The sequence below is a fragment of the Epargyreus clarus genome, unplaced genomic scaffold, assembly GCF_041222505.1.
Source record: "Epargyreus clarus isolate Ecla_fem2 unplaced genomic scaffold, WU_Ecla_fem_2.2 ptg000032l, whole genome shotgun sequence".
Classification (NCBI taxonomy): Eukaryota; Metazoa; Arthropoda; class Insecta; order Lepidoptera; family Hesperiidae; genus Epargyreus; species Epargyreus clarus.
In genome coordinates, this window is record NW_027332237.1 from 3082665 (window position 1) to 3107392 (window position 24728).

At 34.7% G+C, this 24728-nt stretch overlaps 2 protein-coding genes across 3 annotated transcripts in view; one reads left to right on the plus strand and one right to left on the minus strand.

The window, feature by feature from the left end:
- The window catches only part of LOC140755219 (uncharacterized), a 42223-nt gene extending 24223 nt beyond the window's left edge, over positions 1-18000 (minus strand). Inside the window, exons 1-2 of one of the 2 annotated variants that reach the window (XM_073090431.1) lie at positions 17686-18000; positions 12771-12941 (exon numbers count right to left, since the gene is read on the minus strand). In XM_073090431.1, the coding sequence (XP_072946532.1) occupies positions 12771-12941; positions 17686-17784 (270 nt within the window). In that variant the 5' untranslated portion in view covers positions 17785-18000. Of the gene's footprint in view, positions 1-1843; positions 2222-12770; positions 12942-17685 lie in introns of those variants that run through there. The other variant, XM_073090432.1, reaches the window with a different exon arrangement.
- Positions 18001-19957: 1957 nt separating this feature from the next.
- Aprt (adenine phosphoribosyltransferase) lies at positions 19958-23744 on the plus strand. The gene is made up of 3 exons (XM_073090246.1): positions 19958-20273; positions 21096-21333; positions 22304-23744. The coding sequence occupies exons 1-3, from the start codon at positions 20185-20187 to the stop codon at positions 22520-22522; spliced, it is 546 nt and encodes a 181-aa protein (XP_072946347.1). The 5' UTR covers positions 19958-20184; the 3' UTR covers positions 22523-23744.
- Positions 23745-24728: the final 984 nt, after the last annotated feature.

Below are 24728 nucleotides of genomic sequence, written 5' to 3' on the forward strand. Positions count from 1 at the left end.
TCTATATACAGGTTGAATTTTTCTAGTGTGCGTTTGCCAAATCCGAAACTATAATATAATAAAATAATTTTCAAAATGAACTCATTCGATTCCCGGCTAGCGAAATTGTTTTTTTTTTTTAATTTAATGATGCAGATTTAATTTTCATGAAAACCGGTTTCGACTTTTTCGGAACTTTTCGTTAATCATCATAGTTTTTGATTTGACCACACTTGAAAAATGACCCTGTAAATATTTTTTTTATTAACGTCTGTATGTCCTTTATATAATACATTGCTACCCCATTCATAATACATAGATGATGTCAAATTATTAAAAGGAATACACGATGCATTCCATTTAACCGTATTTACCGTTGCACATATATCCCTATTACAAATTAATTAAAACATACATTGCTTAGGTTTCATTTTCATTCGATATAATGGTGAAGGAAAACCTCGTAAGGAACATCTACATGTCTCCTTGACTATCTCGAACGTATGAAAACTATCAATATCCACACACTTGTCTAGTAAAGTAGACTAACCTAACCTACACCTGAGGTGCTTAAGCTTATTTTGGATTGATTATTTCCTAGCGCCAAAACTGTTCGTATAATAATAATGTGACTCTGAAATAAGCAGCGAAAAAAGTTTCTCCTATTTCTGATTGAAAAATAAAAATTATCACAAAGATTTACTTTAAAATATTACAAAACAAAGCCCATCAACCCGTTTATACACCCCTTTTTCTACTGGCCCTTTCGTCAACCCTCTGTACTCACATCTATGACAAACACTGGCCCAAACCCTTCCCTCTAAAGACCCTTGTCTAGCAGGGACTCAATAATAACTAATTACTTAACGATACATAAGTTACCAAGCGATTACTTCAAATGAACTTGGACCTGAGCCCACAAAATTCCACGAAGAAATGGCAATGGGAACTCGTAATATTTTATCGCTCACATAAACTCGGTCAAGGATGTAGGCAAGATTCCTAGATTATTGCTAGATATTTTCTCTTAAGACCAATTTTATTTATAGCTTTTATTATAACAACACGCCAAGTGTACGTAAGCAAATTAAAAAAAAAAACAGGTTTCATTTATTCCTTCTTTCATTTCATTTTTTTACAATAAATATAATTTTATTCCACGCTCTAAGTGTAACACGCAGATAAAATAAAATATAAATGAAAAAGTAAATAAAAATGTTTTTCTTAATTTGATTTCAAAGAATGTAAAGAATGTTCCAGAATTTATTTTCTTTTATGCCTTTCAATAATTTAATGTAAGAATGAAGTGCCTACATAGGGTTCTCTACTCTCCCCCACATAATATTCTCTCAGAATTAGGTGGTCCAAACCATAATTCCTCACGTTTGACCAGCGTGGAACTGATACACCAATAAAGATAGGTGGTTAGTTAGTAACCGAACCGTGTAGGCTTTCGACAAACTTTATCGACTGTATCCCATGATAATTACCAGGACCGATGATTTAACGTGAAAATTAGCCACTGACGGTTATCCATCCAACTGCCGATCAAATTTTAAGATTACAAGTGAAATTACGTAGCAAGTCTGAAAATCGAACTTCGGATATTTTTACTGTATCAAATCGCGGTCCTACGACGCACTAAACAACCCGATATTGAATTCAACGCTGTGTTGAATTCAGAAACAATAAAAATATAAAGCGATTCCAATTCATTTAAAAAAAGCACATTACATTTAACAGGAAATATAGAGCGAGCTATTTCAGTCATTACCTCCTTATGCAGTTGTCAGGTACTTGTGTAGACACTGCACATCGTAACAGCCAATTAGAGCATATTAAAGCAAATACACAGGAAACTCACGTTTTGTCTGCCACCGCTGTCCTCGCACGTTTTCAACAACATTTTCACGCACAAAAATATTTTGAAAAACAATTTTTACAGAATTCTAGCAACACAATTTTATTAGTCGTTCAATAAAAATATTTGTAAGATTTAATAAAAGCAATAAAGAAGTTAAATTAATTGTAAGAATTATTAAATGCCATAAAATTGTTCTTTTATTTTTATTTACACGAAATTATTTTTACAATTTATTTTTGTAACAAAAGATTTTTTTACACAAATTATTTAATTTTATCCGTGCACATTTCAACGTATCATAACAAAAAAAATGTTTAACATTCCGTAAAAGCGAACGAATTCCCGAAACACGGCTCCGAGTTAGCATCGAGTGCTCAACTGGTGCCAAATGATTGCGTCTCCTGCCTACGCCATGTACGCTCGGGGAAAACTCGGTTGTCAGTTGTCACACCGGACGCGTATCCGATTTCGTACTGGCCTGTTGTTTGTTGTACTGTTGTATGGAAAAGAACGGAGACATGAAAACTAGTTTCCGAGTTAAAAGATGGGTTCGGTGATTCTATGAGTATGAGTCGATTTTAATATAGGTAAATCTAAATGTTAGAGATTATAAAAAAACGAAATTGTATGGAAACCAAGTTTCTGAGTTAAAAGACGGATTCGGTTATATGTGCATGAGTAGATTCAAATATAAGGGTAAATCTTACAGCGTGTAAAGAAGATATTAAACTTTTAAAATTGGTAGGACGCAGCTGGACATTATGGGTATTTATGTTTATTATTTTGAGACCCATAATCTTATAACCGTACTGTCTTGTCTCATGACAGCCATGGACACACTAAGACAAGTACAACCACACTGTACTCAATGTTCTGGTCTGGCCGGGGATCGATCCCAGACCACCTGGATGACACCTGTGCCGTGGCACATCTTGATATTCATTATACAATAAAAAATATGATTGATAACTATTTTGAATGTGCCATCTAAATTTTATGATTTATTGTCTATAAAGACTAATTTGGACTAAAGCGTGGGAAGATACGATTGTTTATTTTTTGCTTTCATTCATTAACAAGAGATAATCATCAAAAAATCCTACAAAAAATAAAATTCTGCGCAAATTTCATTTGCGGTACATCTGTTTCAGATTAATTCATGTCGCACTGCGGAATTGAAAGCGATTGTTTTCGACGATTATTAAATTAATGCTTTTTTACTCGAGTGTACATTCAAGGATCCATATTAACTATTGATTTTGGATATCAGTGCATTTTGCTGATTGCAAGCGATAAAGTTTTAATCTAAGTTTATGTATTTATAAATGTAAATTATTTTTATGAATATATTATTTTACGAATTTTATGTAAGGTTAGGGTAATATCGGTGTAAGAGAAAACCTTTCAATTGAAGTTGTAGACTAACGAGGGGTCCCATTTAGTTTGTAAAGGGGTTAATAGGATTTTTTTAGCATATTTCATAATTAATATGACCAACGTAGCCTATAACCTTATTTGTACGATTTTCCTTTTTTATGCTACATTCTCATTAATAATCCTACGTGACATGTTTGAATTTCTCTTTGAAAAAAGGTTAAGTAAGTACCTATTAGGAGTCCATTTGGTAATTCGTCAATGTCCAATATCGATTTACAGTAACCTTCAATATATTCAACGTAATCTTATATCTTTTACAACAAAAAATATTGAATGATTTATTACTGAAGTTAGCCATGCTCAAAGGAGTGATTCACGATTATCTGCTATTCTTTCAAACATTGCTATTAATAATATTCAATCTAGTTTAACTACCTGTTTTGCCTACTAAAGGCCTACATTTGGCAATGTTCTACTAGAAATTGGAGACAAACATTGGATGGATCAATTATTAATAATGGAATTAAATCATATTAGGGGAACCACCGCGCCGCCGGCCCGCGGGCAGGATGTGACCCGGCTCGGTTAAAAATGCATATTTATTTATTTAATTGATCATACAGAAAGTTACTAATCTAGGATCTTAAAGTTAGTCTTTTTTGTAATTTTAGTTACGTATGAACACATCATGCATAGCAATCATATGTCTATTCCAATATGATCGCCTGGCTGATCATTTTCCACTCATTAGTGCACTTTGATCACCTGGCACCTGATCACCTAGGTGATCATAGGCGACTTCAAAAATATATAATATTTAAGTATTTTTCACTCATTCAATTTGGTACATAAAGGTGCGCATAAAAACTTTTTAAAATACGTTAGATATATTTTATAAAAAATATACACAATTTAGGTATATCTTATACATAAAATTCTCGTGTCACAATGTAAGTTACCGTACTCCTCTGAAACGGCTTTACCGATTTTCACCAAATTCTATATGCATATTCCGTAGATCTGAGAATCGGCTACTATCTATTTTTCATACCCCTAAGTTATAAGGGTTGTTCATTCTTAACATTTTTTTTATTTATATGGCAACACGTTTGCCGGGTCAGCTGGTATTTATAAAAGGTAGTTTAACACAATGTCCTTGTGTTAAGAACAATGCGTAATTACAATAAATTACATTTATGTTATCACAATAGAACATGAGCGGATATAGTTATCATCTCCATCTAGGTACAAAAAACATAGATATAGCCATTATATAACTATCTGATGAATATTCCCTCGCGCATGGTTTTACTATTTTACAAATAAACCCGACATATTTTAGAAATAAATAATATCCATTACTTTTCCCAGTAAATATGCCTATCATTATGTCAAAGTTACGTGAAAATCTGTTCAGTCGTTTACAAAATCAGCGCGCATAAATGTTGAAAAATTCTATTTAGGTATTTTTATGGCTTTGAATGGTGAAAATAAATACAGAGAATTTAGAAAATGCCTATCTTTAAGATGACTGAAGCCTTTATGGTTCGACACCGACGGTATACCTATATTACTGCCAAATAATAACAAACTGATATGTAAAGAGCTCTCCCTTACTTTTACGAAACATTCTAATGTAGTTCTCAGGGGTAACAACGCATCTGTAGCCAATCTTAGGTAAGATTCCGATCCTATCTGTAGTCGATTATAAATGTCCATGGTCGGCAGTGGCCACTTACCATCAGGTGGACTGAAATTCAGAAATTCAAAAGGCATCTATAATTTCCTCTTTTCCACCAATATGCGTCTTTACGCAGTCTACACAGTTTAATTTCTTGACCCGAATGGCACACGAAGACAGACACAAATACCCGAACACAAATTCATCATTAAGATGGTCAGAGCGGGAATTGAACCCGGAACCCTCTGCACGTCAGATTGTCTAGTAACCGCTCGCGGGTCACCCTTAAAAGATTTATGATCACCACATAAAACTGAGCACATACAAAGTAGCGTTAGACACTAGTATACCAAGTATAGAAGATATCAAGTGGTCGCAAATTGTACATAAGCGCTATTAAAATGTTATATTTATTGCTTATAGTGGGTGTGATAATCGTCTAACTGTACCCACTTAGGTATTCAGGTCGGAAACATTTACGCATATCGCATACTTCACGTCTGTATTAGCCCAGGCGTGGGCATCTCCGTAATACTAATTAAGGGAAGAGGTATAGATGCAACATCCCCTATATAAACATTCTACATACATAAGGCGTCTGACCTAAATCCAAAATTGGACCGCATCGCACCAAAGGTCTATTAATTAGGTACTTCATTTTCTTCCTCTGCAACTAGTTAGAGCTCCCTCTAGCCCCTCATCTAGATGAGGCCTCCGAATTAGACGGGTCTTGAATGGCCCTCATACTTTTCGATTTATGATTGACGAGCTTTTGCCCGCGGCTTCGCTCGCGTTACGTAATATTTTCATCCTCTATTTTATCCCCTTGGGTGTAGAATTGATCAAAATCCTTTCTTAGCGGATGCCTACGTCATCACATCTACCTGCATGCCAAATTTCAGCCCGATCCGTCCAGTCGTTTGGGCTGTGCGTTGATAGATCACTATGTCAGTCAGTCACCTTTGAGTTATATATATTTAAGATTTATTAATTTATTAGGAGCTTTTAGGTTATATTTTGCAAAGGTTATTGTTTTGAAAATTGATGTTTCATCATGACCTCTCCGTAGTATGCGCCGTCATATCGATACCTTAATTCGCAAATCAGCCATCTCCACTTTTTGTCAAAATGTTTCTTTTTTATTTATTTTGATTTCATTCAACGCCAGTTACTATCAAAATAAATAAAAAAAATTGACAAAAAGTGGAGTTGACTGATTTGCGAATTAAGGTATCGATGCATACCTACGATTGGTCAATAAAAATGGTTATTACGGTTAGTAAAACTAGTATTACTATTTAAGTATTAACAATACACTTATAAAACGACAATAAATCGTTTTATTCAAACTCAAGTGCTTATATCAAATGTCACTATAAAGGTACGATTCCACATCGGTCGTACAATCAACCCCATTTGAAATAACCCCTGTCTAGACAGGATTCGAGCTGAACGCTTTATAAAGAGAAATCTCACAGAATATTTAGTTCGTGTAATGTCCCCGCGGCGATAGGCAGTTGGGAGCCTTAGTGCATTGCCCTTCGATAGTGAATATAAATAAGGGACATATTAAAAACTATAATTTTTTTTTTAGTTTATTGGAATAGCGAACGAGCTTACAGTCCATCTGCTAGTAAACGGCAATTGCCGCCTATGGACATCTATATAAAAGTACTACCTGGGGTTGACCGCACACACGTTGCTACCCCATAGTTGCAAAGGACTAATTCTTCGTCTCTTTGTCTGTCCGTCAGTCTGTATGTTTGTTCTCATTAATCTCCGAAACGACTGAACCAATTTTGACAGGACTTTAACTGGAAATTAGTGCATGTTATAAAAAGTACTTAGCCTACTTAAGTAACTTAAACTACTTTATTTAAGAACAAAATTAGTGATCCGCGCAAAAAATTTAAACCCATGATATCACTGCAGTAAAATTAATACATAGTATTTACTCTTAAACGCGGCTGAAACCGTGGAGCACATCTCGTGTAATCATCTTGTAATCATAAAACAATTCTAACAGAGTGTTTTCATACTTCAGAGCACACGTTAAATCGATTCATGTTGTTATTATTAAGCAATCGTTAAGCCTCGTCGGAGTCTTGTTTCATTCAACTTTAAACGTTTCCCTCGTAGAGGTAACCTACGGTACTTACAATAGCCGTATCGTTAAGGGCCGCCTTAACTTCTGTATTTAAATAGGGTTTCGAGTGAAGGAACCCCTCGGCTTCGCTTAGTTCGTTAGTAGTAGTATCTAGTATTGTGAGTTAAGTCTCCACTACACCAGCTTCCACTTTAATAAACCTTTGTTAAGAAATTACGAATATATTGGTCTTATTATACGGAACGCTCTTTGAATTTACCTCTGTGTACCTACCTGATTCTTTAAACTGGACAACCTAGTGGTTTTAAACTTGGCCTCTCAATCTCGGGGTCTCAAGTTCGTATCCCAGGCACGTAAAAACGATTTCAAAGATATACCTATAGCATAAATGTACCTGGTCTGGTCTGAACCAGGGTTGTTGCTGATGCAGGTTTTTACTAGATCAACTGATGCTGATGCTGATTTTTTCAGATTAATATCAGCTGATGCTGATGCTGATATTTAAAAATACTAAATAATAAATATATTTTATACTGAGGTATTTGTACGTCCCTTACGAGAATAGTCTTTTTTAACCAACTTCACAAAATGAGGAGGTTTCTCAATTGTTCGCGGATAACTTCGTCGTTTAAGAACCGAACTGGATGATTTTTATTTTGTTGGAAAAAAAGATATTTCCAAAGTAGTTCCATTATAAGAAAATAAGGGTCTGATCACCAGAGAAATCGAGGGGAACTTTCAAAAATCGTAAGGGCGACTAGTGCATTTGTAAGTTTTTTAGTATGTCATCACTAAAAAAGGTGAAAAAAAATATATTAAAAAATATAATCGACTTCCATGTCAAACAAACAAAACATGACAAAGCAAAAATCAACTGAAACAAATTTTGGCTCAGCACATATCTCCGAAGCCGGCGCTCATATTGAACACGCTGTTTACGCCGTTATCCAACTAAATATATTTAGCACCGACTTCAGAACCATGTACCAAACCAACATCCACTTCAGCTACCCTCCACTCTGCAGTGACACAGAAGTCGGCATTTATTTGTTATTTTTTTACAAATACTACACTGTGTCGTATCTTAACGAAATATTTGGTCATATTGCACTTTTCACTGGATGTGGCATTATGAATTGAATACATAATTCTTTTATTGATTGATTGAACTATGATCGAAAGTTATTGATGTCTGACCAAATTACGTTGTCAATACAATCGAATGATTGTTTGATGACAACTTGTGTTTATAAACTTCTGTGATTGTCTAAAACTCCACGTGATTTAAGCTCGGTCCCGCCTTCAACGAACACGTTACAATTTCAATATCAGCATTAAATATCAGCATCTTTTGTTGCGGATGCGGATGCTGATATTTAAAAGAAAGCTGATAATCAGCGGATGCTGATGCTGATGCTGATATTCGCAACAACCCTAGTCTGAACGCTTCTCAATCTCTGATGCGACCCATGCTCAGCAGTGGAATGACGACGACGAATAATTTAAGATAGATTTAAAGGTGGTAGAACCCTTTGTGGTTCGACTCCGGCGGCACCACCGCCACACTTATTTCTACCTAATAACAGCAGTGTTAGGTGCTGTTTTGTTTCGGTTTGAAGGGTGTGGTAAAGGAGACAGAGTTTTCCGAGGCGTTCCAACTTAGTCCTCAGGGGTAGCGGCGCATCTGAGGCCGACCTCAGGTAGGAATATCTAATCCTATCTGGGGTTGATTACAATGTCCATGGGCGGCAGTAGCCACTTACCATCAGGTGGACTGCATGCTCGTCTGCTATTCCTATATTAGGAAAAAACAATAAAAAAAAACGATCTATAATCTAAGATTCCAATAGAGGTAGGATCTATCTATCCATTGTTAAAAATCAGAACGCACCAGATACATCCAGTTATAACCAGATTCGTAATCACCAGTGGGCAGTACCATCAGAGATTACCTTGTAAAGATGTAAGATTCGGTATGATATTATTTTAGCACGCTAAACGCAGTAGGCGTTAAACGCAGTTGTAGTTGATTCGGCATTGGCAATGATAAACTCATCCCGCGGTTTGCAAAATGACTCTTTTATTAGACAATATCAGATACGTTCTTGGTATATATCTTGACTGCGTAGAATTACATTTATATGAGAAACTACCTCTTCACTGGAATGACCCGCATATAAACTTGATGATGCACGATTTTTACTACTACGATTCTTTTTAATATGATATTTAAGTAGCAAATGCACATAAGCTCGAGGTGGTCAATGGTCACTGTGATGTGTTGCCACACAACTGCCTACTGACCACATTGACAATTGACCAATACATAGAACAGTTTCTATTCTAAGTGAAGTCGATCCCATTTGTGATGCATTTGCATTACCACTCCTGAGCACTCAGATAGTCGCCTTTTTTATAATTTAGGAGTAGTAGACGAGCATGCAGTCCACATGATGGTAAGTGGCTACTGCCGCCCAAAGACATGGGATCAGATATTCCTACCTGATCTCGGCCACAGATGCGCCGCTACCCCTGAGGACTAAGCTGGAACGCCTCTGAATAGCATGTCTCTCTTACCACATCCTTCAAACCAGAACACAGAAGCGCTTAACGCTGCTGTTATGAGGCAGAAATAGGTGTGGTCATGGTGCCGCCTGAGTCAAACCACCATCAAAATATAAACGAAATCCCAAATCAGTGTCGACAATTTGGCGATTTTGTCGCTAGAAATAACGATTTTTGATATGGTCTTAACAACAAAACATAGGCCCTTTTTTACGTAGAAAAAGGTCTACCAATTCGCACTTGGCTAGCACGGTAGACTATAGCCTAAGCCTTCCTAACTTCAAGAGGAAACCTGTATCCGGTAGGACATTAGTGAGTTGACGACGACATAGATAAATCTACAAGAAGAAATAAAACATCATCGATCCTAGTTTTAAATAAAACCCACCCCGTCATTAAATAACAATGGCAGTACGCCGCGCAGAAAAGGGAAAACGGATTCGGTTCGCAATTCTCCAACGATTACAGCTTGACATGGCCGTTGTCTCGGGCAAACCAATTACGCGCACGCCACTTCATTTAGTTCAAACAATACTTGTATTGAACTCGTGTAGCTAAACTGAAAATCTATACAAATAATAAAACTAGAGTTCTTGTTTGCAATTTCATATAAGCTTGCGAATATGCTTGTTTGGGACACACAAACATTAAAATTTGTCTTTTAAAATTTAAATTGTCTTAAAAGAAAAAAAATACAATAACCTAGTATGTTTAAAACTTAACTAAGGCATCCATTTAAACTATTTAAACCAATTTAAGTAGCTCCTGTCTAATGTCCATAAAATTTAAGTAGCTCGTCCCACGTGTATAAATTGAAGTAGCTCGTCTGACGGCTATAAAACTTAAGCTTATATAACATCTTTATTTATAACATACAAGATAATAAACTCTTCCTAGATTTAAATAAAATCAACCCCGTCATTACATAACAATGGCACTACGCCGCGCAGAAAAGGGAAAATGGATTCGGTTCGCAATTCTCCAACGATTACAGTTTGACATGGTCGTTTTCTCGGGCAAACCAATTACGCGCACGCCACTTCATTTAGTTCAAACTATACTTGTATTGAACTCGTGTAGCTAAACGGAAAATCTATACAAATAATAAAACTGGAGTTCTTGTTTGCAATTTCTAATAAGCTCTAGAATATGTTTGTTTGGGACACACAAACATTAAAATTCGTCTTTAAAATTTTAAACTGTGTTAAAATAAAAAATAAGTGACAATAACCTAGTATCTTTAAAACTTAAGTATGGCATCAATTTGAACTATTTAAACCAATTTAAGTAGCTCCTGTCTAATGTCCATAAAATGTAAGTAGCTCGTCTAACGTCTATAAAATTTAAGTAGCTCGCTTAAGGTCTATAAAATTTAATAACCTCATGTAACGTCTATAAACTTTGAGTAGCTCGTATAACGTCTATAAAATTTAAGTAGCTCGTATAACGTCTATAAAATGTAAGTAGCTCGTATAACGTCTACAAAATGTAAGTAACTCGTATAACGTCTATAAAATTGAAGTAGCTCGTTTATTTAACGTGTATAAATTTTAAGTAACTCGTCTAACGTCTAATTTAAGGCAGCTCATTTTACGTCTGAAAAATTTAAGCGAGTTAAATACCTCGTCTTGATAGATGATATATCGTTAAAAAAATCTATTATTTAACCATTTTTGTCTTATAAATTTCTTGATTACTTCCTAGCAAGTAAAAATCCGTTACACTTTTAAAATTACAATACTATGGAGAAACAAACAAGTGCGTAAATGCAGCAGCTACTTTCACTATTACTTAACGGTAAACATTGTTACATTATATGTGTTGTTACATACAATAATTTAGGTGCAAAAACAATGGAATGCAGCGTATTATGTGAGATAATAGAGGAAACAAAAAACCATTATACATTATGGCTTGATTCAATAAATATTGAATTGCCAACTGACAGCATTACTATTTACCTCTCGTTCATTTTTAATGAAGGCGAAATTTTGGATTATCATATTTATTAAACTGAGTTATCGTAATTATTTTGTATTACATTCATACATACCTACGTGAATTTGAAAATATGAAGATTAAAGGTAATATTTTATTAATTAAAGATTAAGGTTTTGAATAAGATTTCCAAAAAAAGTTACTCAGCAAATACTAATTCATTCTTTCTATATATTGTATTCTGGTAAAAAAATACTCCATGCTTAGAAAAACATATTTTGACATTGCTCCTTCGAGCCAGATTCGAATCAGACTACAAGGAACTCGCCTTGACGAACTTCGGACAATAATAAAGTTAAATTAAAATAACATTGCGTTGTATTAATAAATTGAAGACCCCGCCCTACTGAAGCACCTCTATCCTCAAGGTTCTTTAATATTTGCTTAATTCTGTCTATTTCACAGAATTGACATAATTACTAATGAATTAAGGTCAAACTTACACCACTTACTAATGTCAAAATTTATATGTCTCGTATTCCTTAATAAAACAAAAATAACTATGTAGATGTAATAGTAGATTTAAATGATATTCGCGAAAAAAGATACTTTGATAAAGATTTTTAAGGTTTTATTTAGAACGTGTTGAAGCTGTTATAAGGATTTTAAGAACTACAAATTGTAATAACACTGAAAAGGCGAAAGAACATGTTCCCTACATAACTACTATTTATTATATCAGCAATGCGTTCTGGTTGCGTTACTATGGTCTGGTTTGAAGGGTGTATTAAAAGAGACATATTTATCCAACGCGTTCCAATTTCTCAGGGGTAGCAACGCAATCTCAGGTAGGACTCTTACTCATATCTGTGTTTGAGTACAGATGTTCATAGACAGTAGTAGCTGTTTACCATCAAATGGACTATATTGCTTCTTTGCTTTTTTTATAACATAGTGGCAGACGAGCATACAGTCCACCTGATGGTAAATGCCTACTGCCGCCCATGAACGTATATAATCAATCCCAGAGAGAATTAGATGTTCCTACCTGAGGTCGACCACAGATGCGCCGCTACCCCTGAGGTCCAAGACTCTGTCTAGAATGACTCAAAAAAGTATTTCTCCCTTACCACAACCTTCAAACCAGAACACAACAGCGTTTGACTCTGCTATTATTACTCAGATATAGGTGTGGTGGTGGTTTCGCCGGAGTCGAACCACTGAGAATTCTACCGCCTTTGAAAATATAAAACACTTACCCGTATATATCTTTCTAGATCAGCTGGTATATCTTCAAAATCGCGACTCGCCTTTGTTTCTTTGTCTCCGCATTCTTGTTTTGGACCATTCCTCTCGATCAGGGATTCGTTCGAGAACTGGACCTTGTGTTCTTCACTTGGACTTCCTTTGCTGCGCTGTTCTGTTATGTTCTGTAACAATTTTTTTTGTTGTTAAAAAATGTTATAATAAATTCTTAACTTCTCACTGACTGTATCACTGAGGATCGAAACCTGAACTCGGATATGGATAATCATATGTTTGAAAACATATATTTCTTTTAAGTTTAACGAATATTTCTTTCTGCGAGGTGAAGCACTCGTATTTGTGTGTCTGCGACACAGGGAATCCTAGTGTGGGGCCGTAAATGTAGCGTAATATAGTATAGTAATTGGTAATATAGTAATATACTGAAAATAGGGAGGAAAAGTGTCACCTATCACTTATTGTCAATTGGGAATAAGTTCTGGAATATATCTATGGCAAATAACAACAAATTCGATGTGATGTGAGCGTGAAGCGGTATGAATTTTGTGAAAATCCTGACTATGTCTACTAAATACCCCTATGTACCTAATATTTTTGTTCAAAACAATATACGAGAAAAGAGCACCATCACTCTCTCGTCATAAATAACTATGATACTCGGTCAAGGTTACCAACAAAAGAATAATAAGTTACCTTTTTAGTTAATGAGGTCGGAGAGAATGTACTGGAGCGAGCAACGAGCATGCATGAAAAGATTAATGGACGACGAAAGTACGGGAAGTGCTGTGACATAACTGTAATAAGGTTTCTTCCTTATAATAAGACTAATGATTTAGGTGACTCTTCCTTTTGTTTTTTTTTTCTTTACAAGGGAACCTTCAAAAGGTACCCGACGATGTGGGAGCGACGCCGGGTTATGTGGGATTTTTACCGCATTAAAAACCCCCCCGGTGGCCGTCCTCAACGCTTTGGAGAACTCCGGGATCTTCGACGGAACACAACCGGATCCCTCCAAGCGCAATGCCCCAATCGGGCTCTGCCCTGGGGGAGCAGTTTTCGCTCCTCCCACACCATCTGGCGTTCACGACGGTATGCGACCACACACACCGCCGTCCTCTCCAGGATCGCTAGCCGGGCGGTTCGAGCTCCCACTCTTGCCGTGCGTAACCCCGGAAGCCCCCTTTTAATCGCCTCTTATGACAGGCAGGGGATACCGTAGCCCTATTCTGGTCCCGGAACTACAGGGACAAGGATTCCGTACCCTAAGGGTAAAAACGGAACCCTATTACTAAGACTCCGCTGTCTGTCCGTTTGACCGCCTGTCACAGGGGTCTATCTCCAGAACAGTAATAGATAGATTTTTTTACAAAAAATGTATAAAGGTGGCCGCTATAACAACAAATATGATACTAAAATGAAAAAAAAAACTTAATAAAAAAAGAAACTGCTATTTTTTTACATTTTTCGCTTTATCTATTGAACCGTAATAGTTGGACAGTTCAAATTTGCAACCGTCTAAAATAGCAGTATCTATTTAATTAGACTGCATGCTTAGTTTGCTAATGCCATTATAAAAACTCGATAGAAAGGCATTACATTCCTATAGGTTCGATATACGTCATTAAAACATCAATAGTACATTCTGATTAAATATTTATAATACGGTTTGTTTGAGTGGCCACTTAAAATGCCATTACATGAACTGAAACACCATCGGATCAAATAATTATGACCTGAAAACCTAATCCAATACATTATATCTAGAATATGTAAGATAAGAATATTTTAAAACAGAAATGCAAATATAATTTGATAGATTCATGTGGTAGGGATTATTAAAAATATGATTTTGATTTTAGACTTCATTTTAATACTGTGCGGAAAAAATATAAATTACTGAAAAAGTTTTTGTTTTAGTATTATGTATATTAACTTAAGACTGCAAAGTGCAATCCTTTTTTATGTCCCACAGCAATCTTTCCCCATAAAACGGCAAAGCGTATCTCACACTATGAGGTTAGAAAATGTACAAATGTATATATGTAAATGTATAAAAATGTTATAAGACGTGAAGTTTTGAAAAATTTTGAAAACATGACATCGAACCGCTTGGTTAAATGATTCAAACCATATCAAGACTTATCAAGATTGTTGCCTGTCAAAAATTATACTACGTATTTTCTAAAATTGCTGAATTTTTAGGCGTTACCATGGCTTTTTAGCTGTCACCGCGCCGGTCCCATGCGAAATAATTTGCACTTGCAAAATTAGCTCACATTTTTCTAATTTCAAAAAGTACTGGCAAATTTTTGGTATTTCAGCTGAAGCCGAATCCGAACCTGCGATTTCTATCCTAGTTTCGACCAAAGTCGCAATTTTTTTTGACTTGAAAATGTAAACAATCCGTCAAATTTAAAGTCTCTATCAAACACAACAATCATGATTTCTTACCGTCTCACCAAATTCCGAAACAAAGAGACAAAAAGATTACATATTAAAATCTCCTCATTGTAGGTACATATCTACGTAGATAACATAACAATGAATTTGTGATATGCGTGCAATAATTACCCAAGCACACAACAATGGGTAAGGAGCGTCCACCGACCACCCGGGGAATTGGACCGATGAACTTTAATACACAATCGATGTCTTCAGTTACTTTACGTCATGACTTCGCATGACGTAAAATAACTAATCGTAAGAATTACGAACTGTCATTTTTATTTTCTAATGGAATCGTCTCATATAAATGTATCTCCCCTTTAAACTAGTACACAATATTTTATTTTAAGGTGAGAGAGCCTCTAGCGGACATTGGCGGAAGGGGCGGTCAGCCCCAGACCTCCGACCCTGGGGAGCCAAGAACAGTAGCGAAGTACCACACCTATTTCTGCTTAAAAACAGCAGAGTTAAGCGCAGTGTTAATTATGGCACCACAATGATATATCTCTGACCTCGTACTCTGGTTTTATTTGAAATATTTCAATGAAACTCTACAATCAATTTGTGATATGCGTGCAATAATTACCCAAGCATACAACAATGGGTAAGAAGCGTCCACCGACCACCCGGGGAATCGGACCGTTGAACTTTAATGCACAATCGATGTCTTCAGTTACTTTGCGTTATGTGAAGTATTGTAAGAATTATGAACTGGTATTTTTATTTCTTAATGGCATTTTGTCCGATCTCTCCTATGTTCGGAATTTGGTATAAGACTTTTTTTTTAAATAGAAGCAAACATGTATGCAGTCCACACAGCTTCCCAGATCATAGGAGTCTTTCGAGAGTCATTAAACATAAAATAACGCCCTCAAGGCGCAAAGCGTAAATAACCAAAGTATATTTTCAATATAAGCAGCCACTGTTGCCCATGGTCATATGTTATCAAACCCATGGACTACTTCTACCTGAAGTCGCCCATGTGGACTAAGTTACTGAGGTCGAAGATAGACCACCTTGTATAATCGTCTCACCCTTACTACACTTTTTAAACCAGTACACAATATTTAATGAGATTCGACTCCGGGGGCACCAGCGCCACAACTATTTCAGCAGCCTAATAACAGCCGAGTTTAATGCTGCTGTATTATGGTTTGAGGGGTGTGGTAAGGAAGACATAATTTTCCGAGGCATTCCACCTTAGTCCTCAAGAGTAGCGGTGCATCTGAGGCCGACCTCAGGTAGGAATATCTAATCCTATCTAAGGTTAATTACAGATGTCCATGGGTGGCAGTTTCCACCTACCATCAGGTGAACTGCATGCTCATCTGCTACTCTTATATCTATTACAAAAAAAAACTTTCCAGTCGTTCAATTTCAAATATTTTTGTGATAGTTGCTTGTAGCAAGGAGAATAATAGAACCAATATTGTCTGACCGAGGAGGTACAACTGCCACACTTATTTCTAGAGTTAAGCAATTCTGCACTTTAAATGGATGATAACTAACTTAAGTACAAAGTGACCATCTTAGACACCAGAGCTCTGAACTGGCAACCCATATTCTACCTAGAGTAGTTTACAGATGGTCATCGGTAGGAGTCTCCACTTACTATAAAACGGACTGCATGCTTGTATGCTACCTCAAACAAAAATATATAAAGTATATGTGAATATTTGTACGCCCTAAACAATTAAAATAAAAATTTGTGTATGGATGATATCAGGTTACAAGATAGAACAGTTTTAACACTCGAAGTAGGTGCTGCTGACAAGAATTATTATTTTTCATATATTTGATTATAGGCACTGGTCAGTCTCGGTTAAAATTAAAAATAACTTTATATTGTTGTTCAATATGTGCGTTAGACATACGGTTGTTTTATAAAAGCCTTTTCATATAGCCTTAAACTGGACTTCTAGTTAATTATATTAGATATTGCTGGTTTAGTACTAAAACTTTAAAAATCATTTGAATCATATGTAGCTATTTTTTTATATGACATTTTTTTTTACAACAATAAATAAAAAATACAACATAAGAATTTATGAATGCAGAAAATAATTAGATGTACATGCAAACTTATTTCCAAAACATATTATTTTTTATTTTGAAAAATAAACTGAAAACTTTTGAGCTCATCACACAAAACTTACCGAAACTTTTAACACTTAATGTAGGATCGCTTCACACCTACAACTTTGATTTAAATCGTCTCTTCAAATAATCACCAAAAATATTATCAACTTTTATTCATTATATACGAAATAAATTAAAAAAACACGAAACGACAAACATACTGTGTCGTAAAAACCATGCTACGCACCGCGTCTAAACCGAAACTGAAACCCCTGAAGCGAATACAGGATACTGAAGCGAAAATCGATAGAACGACACGACCAATCCGCAACTCCGCAACAGGTTGGTAGTATAAGCTGCAAGCGCTTTACGCTCGATACTCACGTTATCCGCAATCTCAGCTAGACCCAGAAGTCTTTTCTCCGTCTCTATCTCACGCCTTTTCACTGTAATTAGCCTTTCTAAATCCTCCGACGATAACATTGTTCAAACTGCGAAAGTTCGATTCACTTCACTTTCGTTTTATGGCGGGAAATGATTGCTCTTGTGTCAATATGGTATTATGTATTGTCTGTAATAATAGTGAGAGGGTTTTCACAGATTGTATTGATTTATAACTATTTGGATTTATCTTTGATCACACACAATTATAAATTTGATCTATTTATTTGATAAAGTTTGAAAGCCAAACAAAACCGTTAAAAAAAATGTCAATGATCACGTTGACATTTGGCAAATTATCTATAATCAATTTACAGATGTTGCCAAAATCATTGATAGATTTTTTAGTAAAGTCAATTTTAAGTTTTATTTTTGAAGATTTATGAATAAGTTTGCTTATTGCTTCGTCATTTATGATTTAAAGCTATATACTAGATTGACAATCGTTTAAATTAACTTTAGTTTTAACCCCCTATTCATTTTTTGTTTTTACGATACTTTTATCTGTATTTTTTATTATCTACATTTGAAGTTTCACTAGGGATGTGATTTTCTGTAATAATAATCGATTAATTTGATGTACAAGATAAAACCACTATTCGGTATGGGAAAAAATACATATTATTACAATAATTGAATATGACCTGATTTCGACTTTATATAGATAGTGATACCCAAAGAATAAAGTAACCAGGGTGATATCTATCAATCTATTAAATGTTAATTGAAGGAATATCCTTAAATTTGATTTTTCCCCCAAAGTATTGACGATCCAATATTAGAAATTCCAATATTATATGAACGTTTGAACAGCTACTACATCTTTGCATTTGCATTATGTAAAATATTCTACAAAAAAACGTCAACACCTTATTAACAGGTTTTCAAGTTACATATTTTGATTTATGTATTAAGAATGTAGTTTTAATATCAGAAAGTGTATTTCTTATTTCATGTTATATTTGATCAAATATTTACTTATATTATTCATTGTGAATTGTTTTTTTTCCAAATAAATAAAAAAATCTATCTCAGATCCCCTCATATAGTAAGATAGTATTTGTATTTTCTATATAAAACGTATTCATTGAAATACATGGTATCCTTAAATATTTAAAGAGCTATTTTTTACATTAGACATCGTAAAAATAGCATTTTTACAATATTCAGTGATTTGATCATTGAGATATATATATGTACTAGCTGACCCAGCAAACGTTGAGCTGCCGTATAAATAAATAAATGTTAAGGGTGAACAACCCTTTTTACTTAGGGGTATGAAAAATATCTATTTTTCATACCCCTAAGTGATAAGGGCCGATAAGTAGCCGATTCTCAGACCTACTGAATATGCATATAAAAATTGGTGAAAATCGGTAAAGCTATTTCGGAAGAGTATGGTAACTAACATTGTGACACGAGAATTTTATATATAAGATTAAGATTATGTGGCTGAGACACCTGATTAAGTTTAGTAGTATCAAATATTGAGATCCGAATATTCCGAATAACGTAAGTCAAACTGACAAATGATAAAGTGACAACTAACAACCAGTGTTGGCAACCGTACGATAATTATCGTACATGTACGATAATTTGATACCACCGTACGATGTACGATTGCGAGTCATTATCGTACGCAAATGTACGATAATTTTGGAAAATCCTATTTTTTTTTTTTAACAAAACACAGTGGCGATATTTCCGGTGTTTTCCTCTTTGTCTGGATTGGCTGATTACACCGGAATTATCGAGCAGCTCTAGTTGGGCCAAACTTAGCCAATCGGAGATATTAGTTTAATCCTGGCTATCTTCCATTGAGTAGTTCTCTGCGTCGCTACAATTAATACATATTCTGTCACTGTAAGTATGCATAAATAAATTTAATAATTGTTTGATTAACTTTGAAGCCATTTAATTTTCGTAACATTTTTGAATCGCACAAATTTTCGCGCCATCCCTCACGCGTGCATCGCGCCCGGGTGCGCCCATGTGAAAATCATAAAACTCGAAAAATGACGTGTCGGGCCGGTCGGGCGGTCGAGTGCAATATAAATTTATGATAAATATCTATTTTCTTTAATAACTAACGCGTTCTTATGAAATTTGAACATGTACGATAATTTTTCGGCAGATACGATAATTTTACGCCCCTGGTACGATCAGCGCCATCTCCCAGGTTACCAACACTGCTAACAACCCTATTCAAGTGTCCAATGTGACAAAGTGAGAATGTGTTATTGTTTGTTATTGTGATGAAGTCCGGAAAATAACAATTTAAATCAAGTGAACTTTACAATTCGTAACACTTGATTAATAATTTTATCGCGTGACTTATATAATCTTTTACACTATCGAAGACGGCACTTATAACCGTTTATATTGAACCGGCGGACTATTTGTAGGTTATTTGAACATCTGATTCTGTTTTTAAAAAGTAAAATGGATAAAGAATACAATGATAAAGTGGCCCAATTGAAGAGTAGAATAAAAAGCATTCCAGACTTTCCTAAGCAAGGCATTTTATTTTGGTGAGTGTTGTTGTATTTTAAGGTGTTGTTGTATCAACTACGTTTTAGTTGTGCGGCTGTGATTTAATAGTAACGGCAGAATAGAATTATCTTCGACTAAGGTGTTTGGAGAAAGAAGAGAAAGTGAATTGTAATTTTAATATTCCTATTTTGAATGGGGTCCTTAGCTATGGACTAAGGAGATAAAAGTTTACATTCATGAAGGTTAGCACTGTGCGGAAGTATTTAGACGTGTTTTATTAATTTAGAATTTCATATGTGTAAATCCAGAGGCACCCCCAACATACCCATTTCTACCTTTAGTCAAAAACTAAACACTGTTGGTTCTGGTGTGAGAGGTATGGTCATAGAGACACTTGTGTCCACACGTCTGTGGCCTAACTCAGATAAGACTAATCCTAGTTGGTGTTGAGTACAAATAAGCATAGACTGATGCATTTATAAAATAGAATGATATGAACATAATAAAATAATATTGAAGTACTCAGCAACCCTATATATATTATACATTATATTTCATTAAGACATTTTAAAATAATTAATTGGTTTATCTCATTTATTATTAATTTTATAATTGCTTAATATAGCCTAACAAATAATTAGTCATTTATGAACATAACATATAATTAAAATATTATAATTTAAGTACACAGTACAATTAGCCTTGTGTAATGTTATCTATGTGTACTTTAAAAGTTGTTATGCTATCACCGAAATAAATAATAGAAAATAGTATTGTAATCATTATATTTGAATATGTTCTTGAAAAACTGTTTGATTTTTTCAAAACACATAATTTAAAAGAGGTTTTGAAAATTCCAGGGACATTTTCTCAGCGATATCTGATGGCGCCACATGCAAGCTACTCCAAGGATTGTTAGTCCAAACTGTTCGGTGCAAATACCCTGATGTGGAAGCAGTTGTCGGCTTGGAATCCAGGGGGTTCCTGTTCTCCTTCGCGCTAGCAGCGGAATTGGAGATTGGGTGCTTGCCGGTCAGAAAAAAAGGAAAGCTTCCCGGTGAAGTTATATCGTACAAGTATGATTTGGAGTATGGTTCGGTAAGTAATTTGAAACTTAGTTTAACTATAGATGCGCTTCTCATGTTGGACACAGGTCTCCTAACAGTGTGAGAGATGTTTAGGCCATAGTCCACATTGGCCTATGGCGGACATAATTTTTAGCAAGAAATCTCAAGCATGTAGGTTCCTTTAATAATTAATTTCTAATATACATAAAAAAATCAAAGGCATGTACCTCTGATTTTTCATACATACTTGCATTTCCATAAACCCACATTGAAAGGTCGAGTTTCAACCACAAGGCTTCACTTCCTTTATAAAAGAATAATTAGTAAGCAATCTTATAGCATAAAAAATAAGATCTATCATAAATTCTCTATTCTTGAATACTGTACGTCATAAATTATTTTGTATTATACAATGGGGCATCATCGTCAACATATATCCTTCTGTTTTATCACATTCTGTGTTACTGATATAGAGATGACACTAAGCCCATTGATAAGTTATCACATTATTTTATGAAGCCCTTAATGGATAATAATTCTACTTGTGTTTGATATTTATCTTATAATAAAAAACCTTTTTGTAGCTAGTTAAAAGTCACTAATAACTTCGGATAATTTTTGCAACTTTTCACCTATCTCTATTAGACTACTGTATTAGACGAAAAAGCATTCCACTGGATGGATATCTGTAATCAACTTAAAATCAGATTCCTACCTGAGGTTGGCCACAGATGCGCCTCGGAACAGCTGGAACTCGGAAAAGTATTTTATCCCCTACCACACCCTTGAAACCAAAGTACAGCACCGCATAATGCTGCTGTTTTTGGAGACATCTTTTCCATGGCCTAGTCCTGACTGGTAGCAGCGCATTATTCAGATAGAAACCTAATCTTATTTGGGGCTGATTACAGATGTATGTCAGTAGCCACTTACCATCAGGTGGACTGCATGCTCGTCTGGTACTCCAATATTATAAAAAAGTGACATTTATAACATTACAGGACATACTGGAAATCCAGAAAGACTCAATCCGTCCCGGTCTTAAGTGCTTGATTATCGACGACCTGATAGCAACCGGTGGTTCTATCGCAGCAACAACAAAACTACTACAACAATGTGGAGCTGATGTTGTTGGCTGCCTTGTTGTTATGGAGCTCAAGTCTTTGGACGGAAGAAAGAATATTACTGTGCCGGTGCATTCCTTGATACAATATGACTAGGTTTTATGTGCTATTTACTTCTGACTTTGGTAAGGGATGTTTTGTATTGATAGTTTAAATGACAAAATGATATACATATCAATACCTTAATTCGCCAATCAGCCAACTCCACTTTTTGTCAAAACGTTTTTTTTATTATTTATTTTGATTTCGACCAATGCCATCAAAATAAATAAAAAAAAAAACATTTTGACAAAAAGTGGAGTTGGCTGATTTGCAAATTAAGGTATCGATATAGACAATTCTCATACATAAGCATAGATTTTATACTGCTATAGTTATTGTAACAAATTGATATACATACATGTATGGACAATTCCTTTAGATACAATTTTTGATACTTTGATATGAGATATAACAAGGTTAAATGAGTTAGAGGTTATAATGATATTATGAAGGTGGTAGAAACCTTTGTGGTTCGGCTTGGGTAGTATAACCGCTATCTATTTTTGCCTTATAACAGCAGTGTAGTGGTGCTGTGTTCTGGTTTGATAACTTCTTTACTCTCTTAAATGTTCTTATAGTATTTGCCTTTACCTTACACTGCAATGCATATAGCTAAGAAAAATCTGAGATTTGTCTGGTCTTCGAATGCTAAGTTTAGGTGTGAGAGGTCAAAACTTTTATATGAGGCTATTACTGTTGAGCATAATATAATTTAATTGGTGATTAATCAATTAAATTAACTAAACAATCAATCAATCAAATAAACTATTTGTAGTTTTAAGTTTTGTAAAATAGCATTACATAGTATTTGGAAGTCCAATGTTTATAATTATTACTGTATATTTCAGAATAAAATTCAAGACAATTACAGTTATACAAAATATATAACTATGTTAGCTTAAATATCTTAATTTTTAGGTTTTTTTTAATATATTTTTTTTTCCATGGAATCTGTATTTGACAATAGACAATAATCATATTTCTTTATAGATTAGTAATCAATGATTTCTTGCTACATTTTAAAAAATAGTAAAATTTTGGTACACATTTTTTATCTATACCTATTATACTTGTTATTCTCGAATATTTATATTCAATTTACATGATTATGATGACTTGAAATACAATTATGTTTATTAAATTACAACTTTGATTGTATATGAATATTGACACAAATATTTAATTATTTTAACAATGCTCAATGTGACGAATATTATAGTATCTAAATCTGTAAAAAGATAAAAGGTGGTAGAGCTCTTTGTGGTTCAACTCCGGCGACACACCTATTTCTGTTATAACAGCAGTTAAGCGCTGCTGTGTTCTGGTTTGAAGGGTGTGTTAAGGGAGAGATACATTTTCAGAAGACATTTCGAATTAGCCCTCAGGGTAGAAACGCATCAAGTGACTGACCTAGGGCTTCCATCCGGGGTTGATTACAGATGTCCGTAGGCGGCAGTAGCCACTTACCATCAGATGTACATACTCGCTTGTTGCATCTATAATATTTTTACCAAAATCTCGTGGTAAAGTATATCACAATATTATAATTTGTAATATATGTTTAGCTCAATTCTTTAGAGAATAAATCTTGATTTAATGAGGCAATAATGGCATTATTTTCGAAAAATTAAATATATGTACATCAGGTATTGAGAAAGAGGTATTGAGAATCACTATTAAAAATGTATTATATAAAATTGTGTACGATCAATTTAATAATTGACGATTAAGCTAAAATGTATAATATATTAAACATATAGTGCATATTGTTATAAAACTTCGTTATGAAAATGTGCCTTTGATATTCGATTTGTATTTATTTTTGATATATTCAGTTTATATTTTCAATATATTTTGTACAATATATTATAATTAAAATGAATCAATAGTAATAATTGCATTTAACATTTTTGCTCAATTCTAAGACATTTTTTTGGATTTTTTATGTATGACTAAGGGCTCGTACACAAAACTGCGACGCGACGAGATGCGAATTCGCAACGCAGAAAATTGCGACACGAATTGCTGCGATGCGATATCGTGCGGCATAGCGTCTCCCAGGGTGACCAACAATAACAACAACTGTGACGAAACATCGCAAGAATGCGCGATGCGAATCAATTCGCAAGTTCTTGCGATGCGTTGAGGGAGCTCGCAAATTTTTCGACGACGCATCGCAGTTTTATGTACAAGCTCTTATGCAGAATACGAAGACATTTTATTATTTACTAGTTATATGTATATAATAAAGTATATTGAT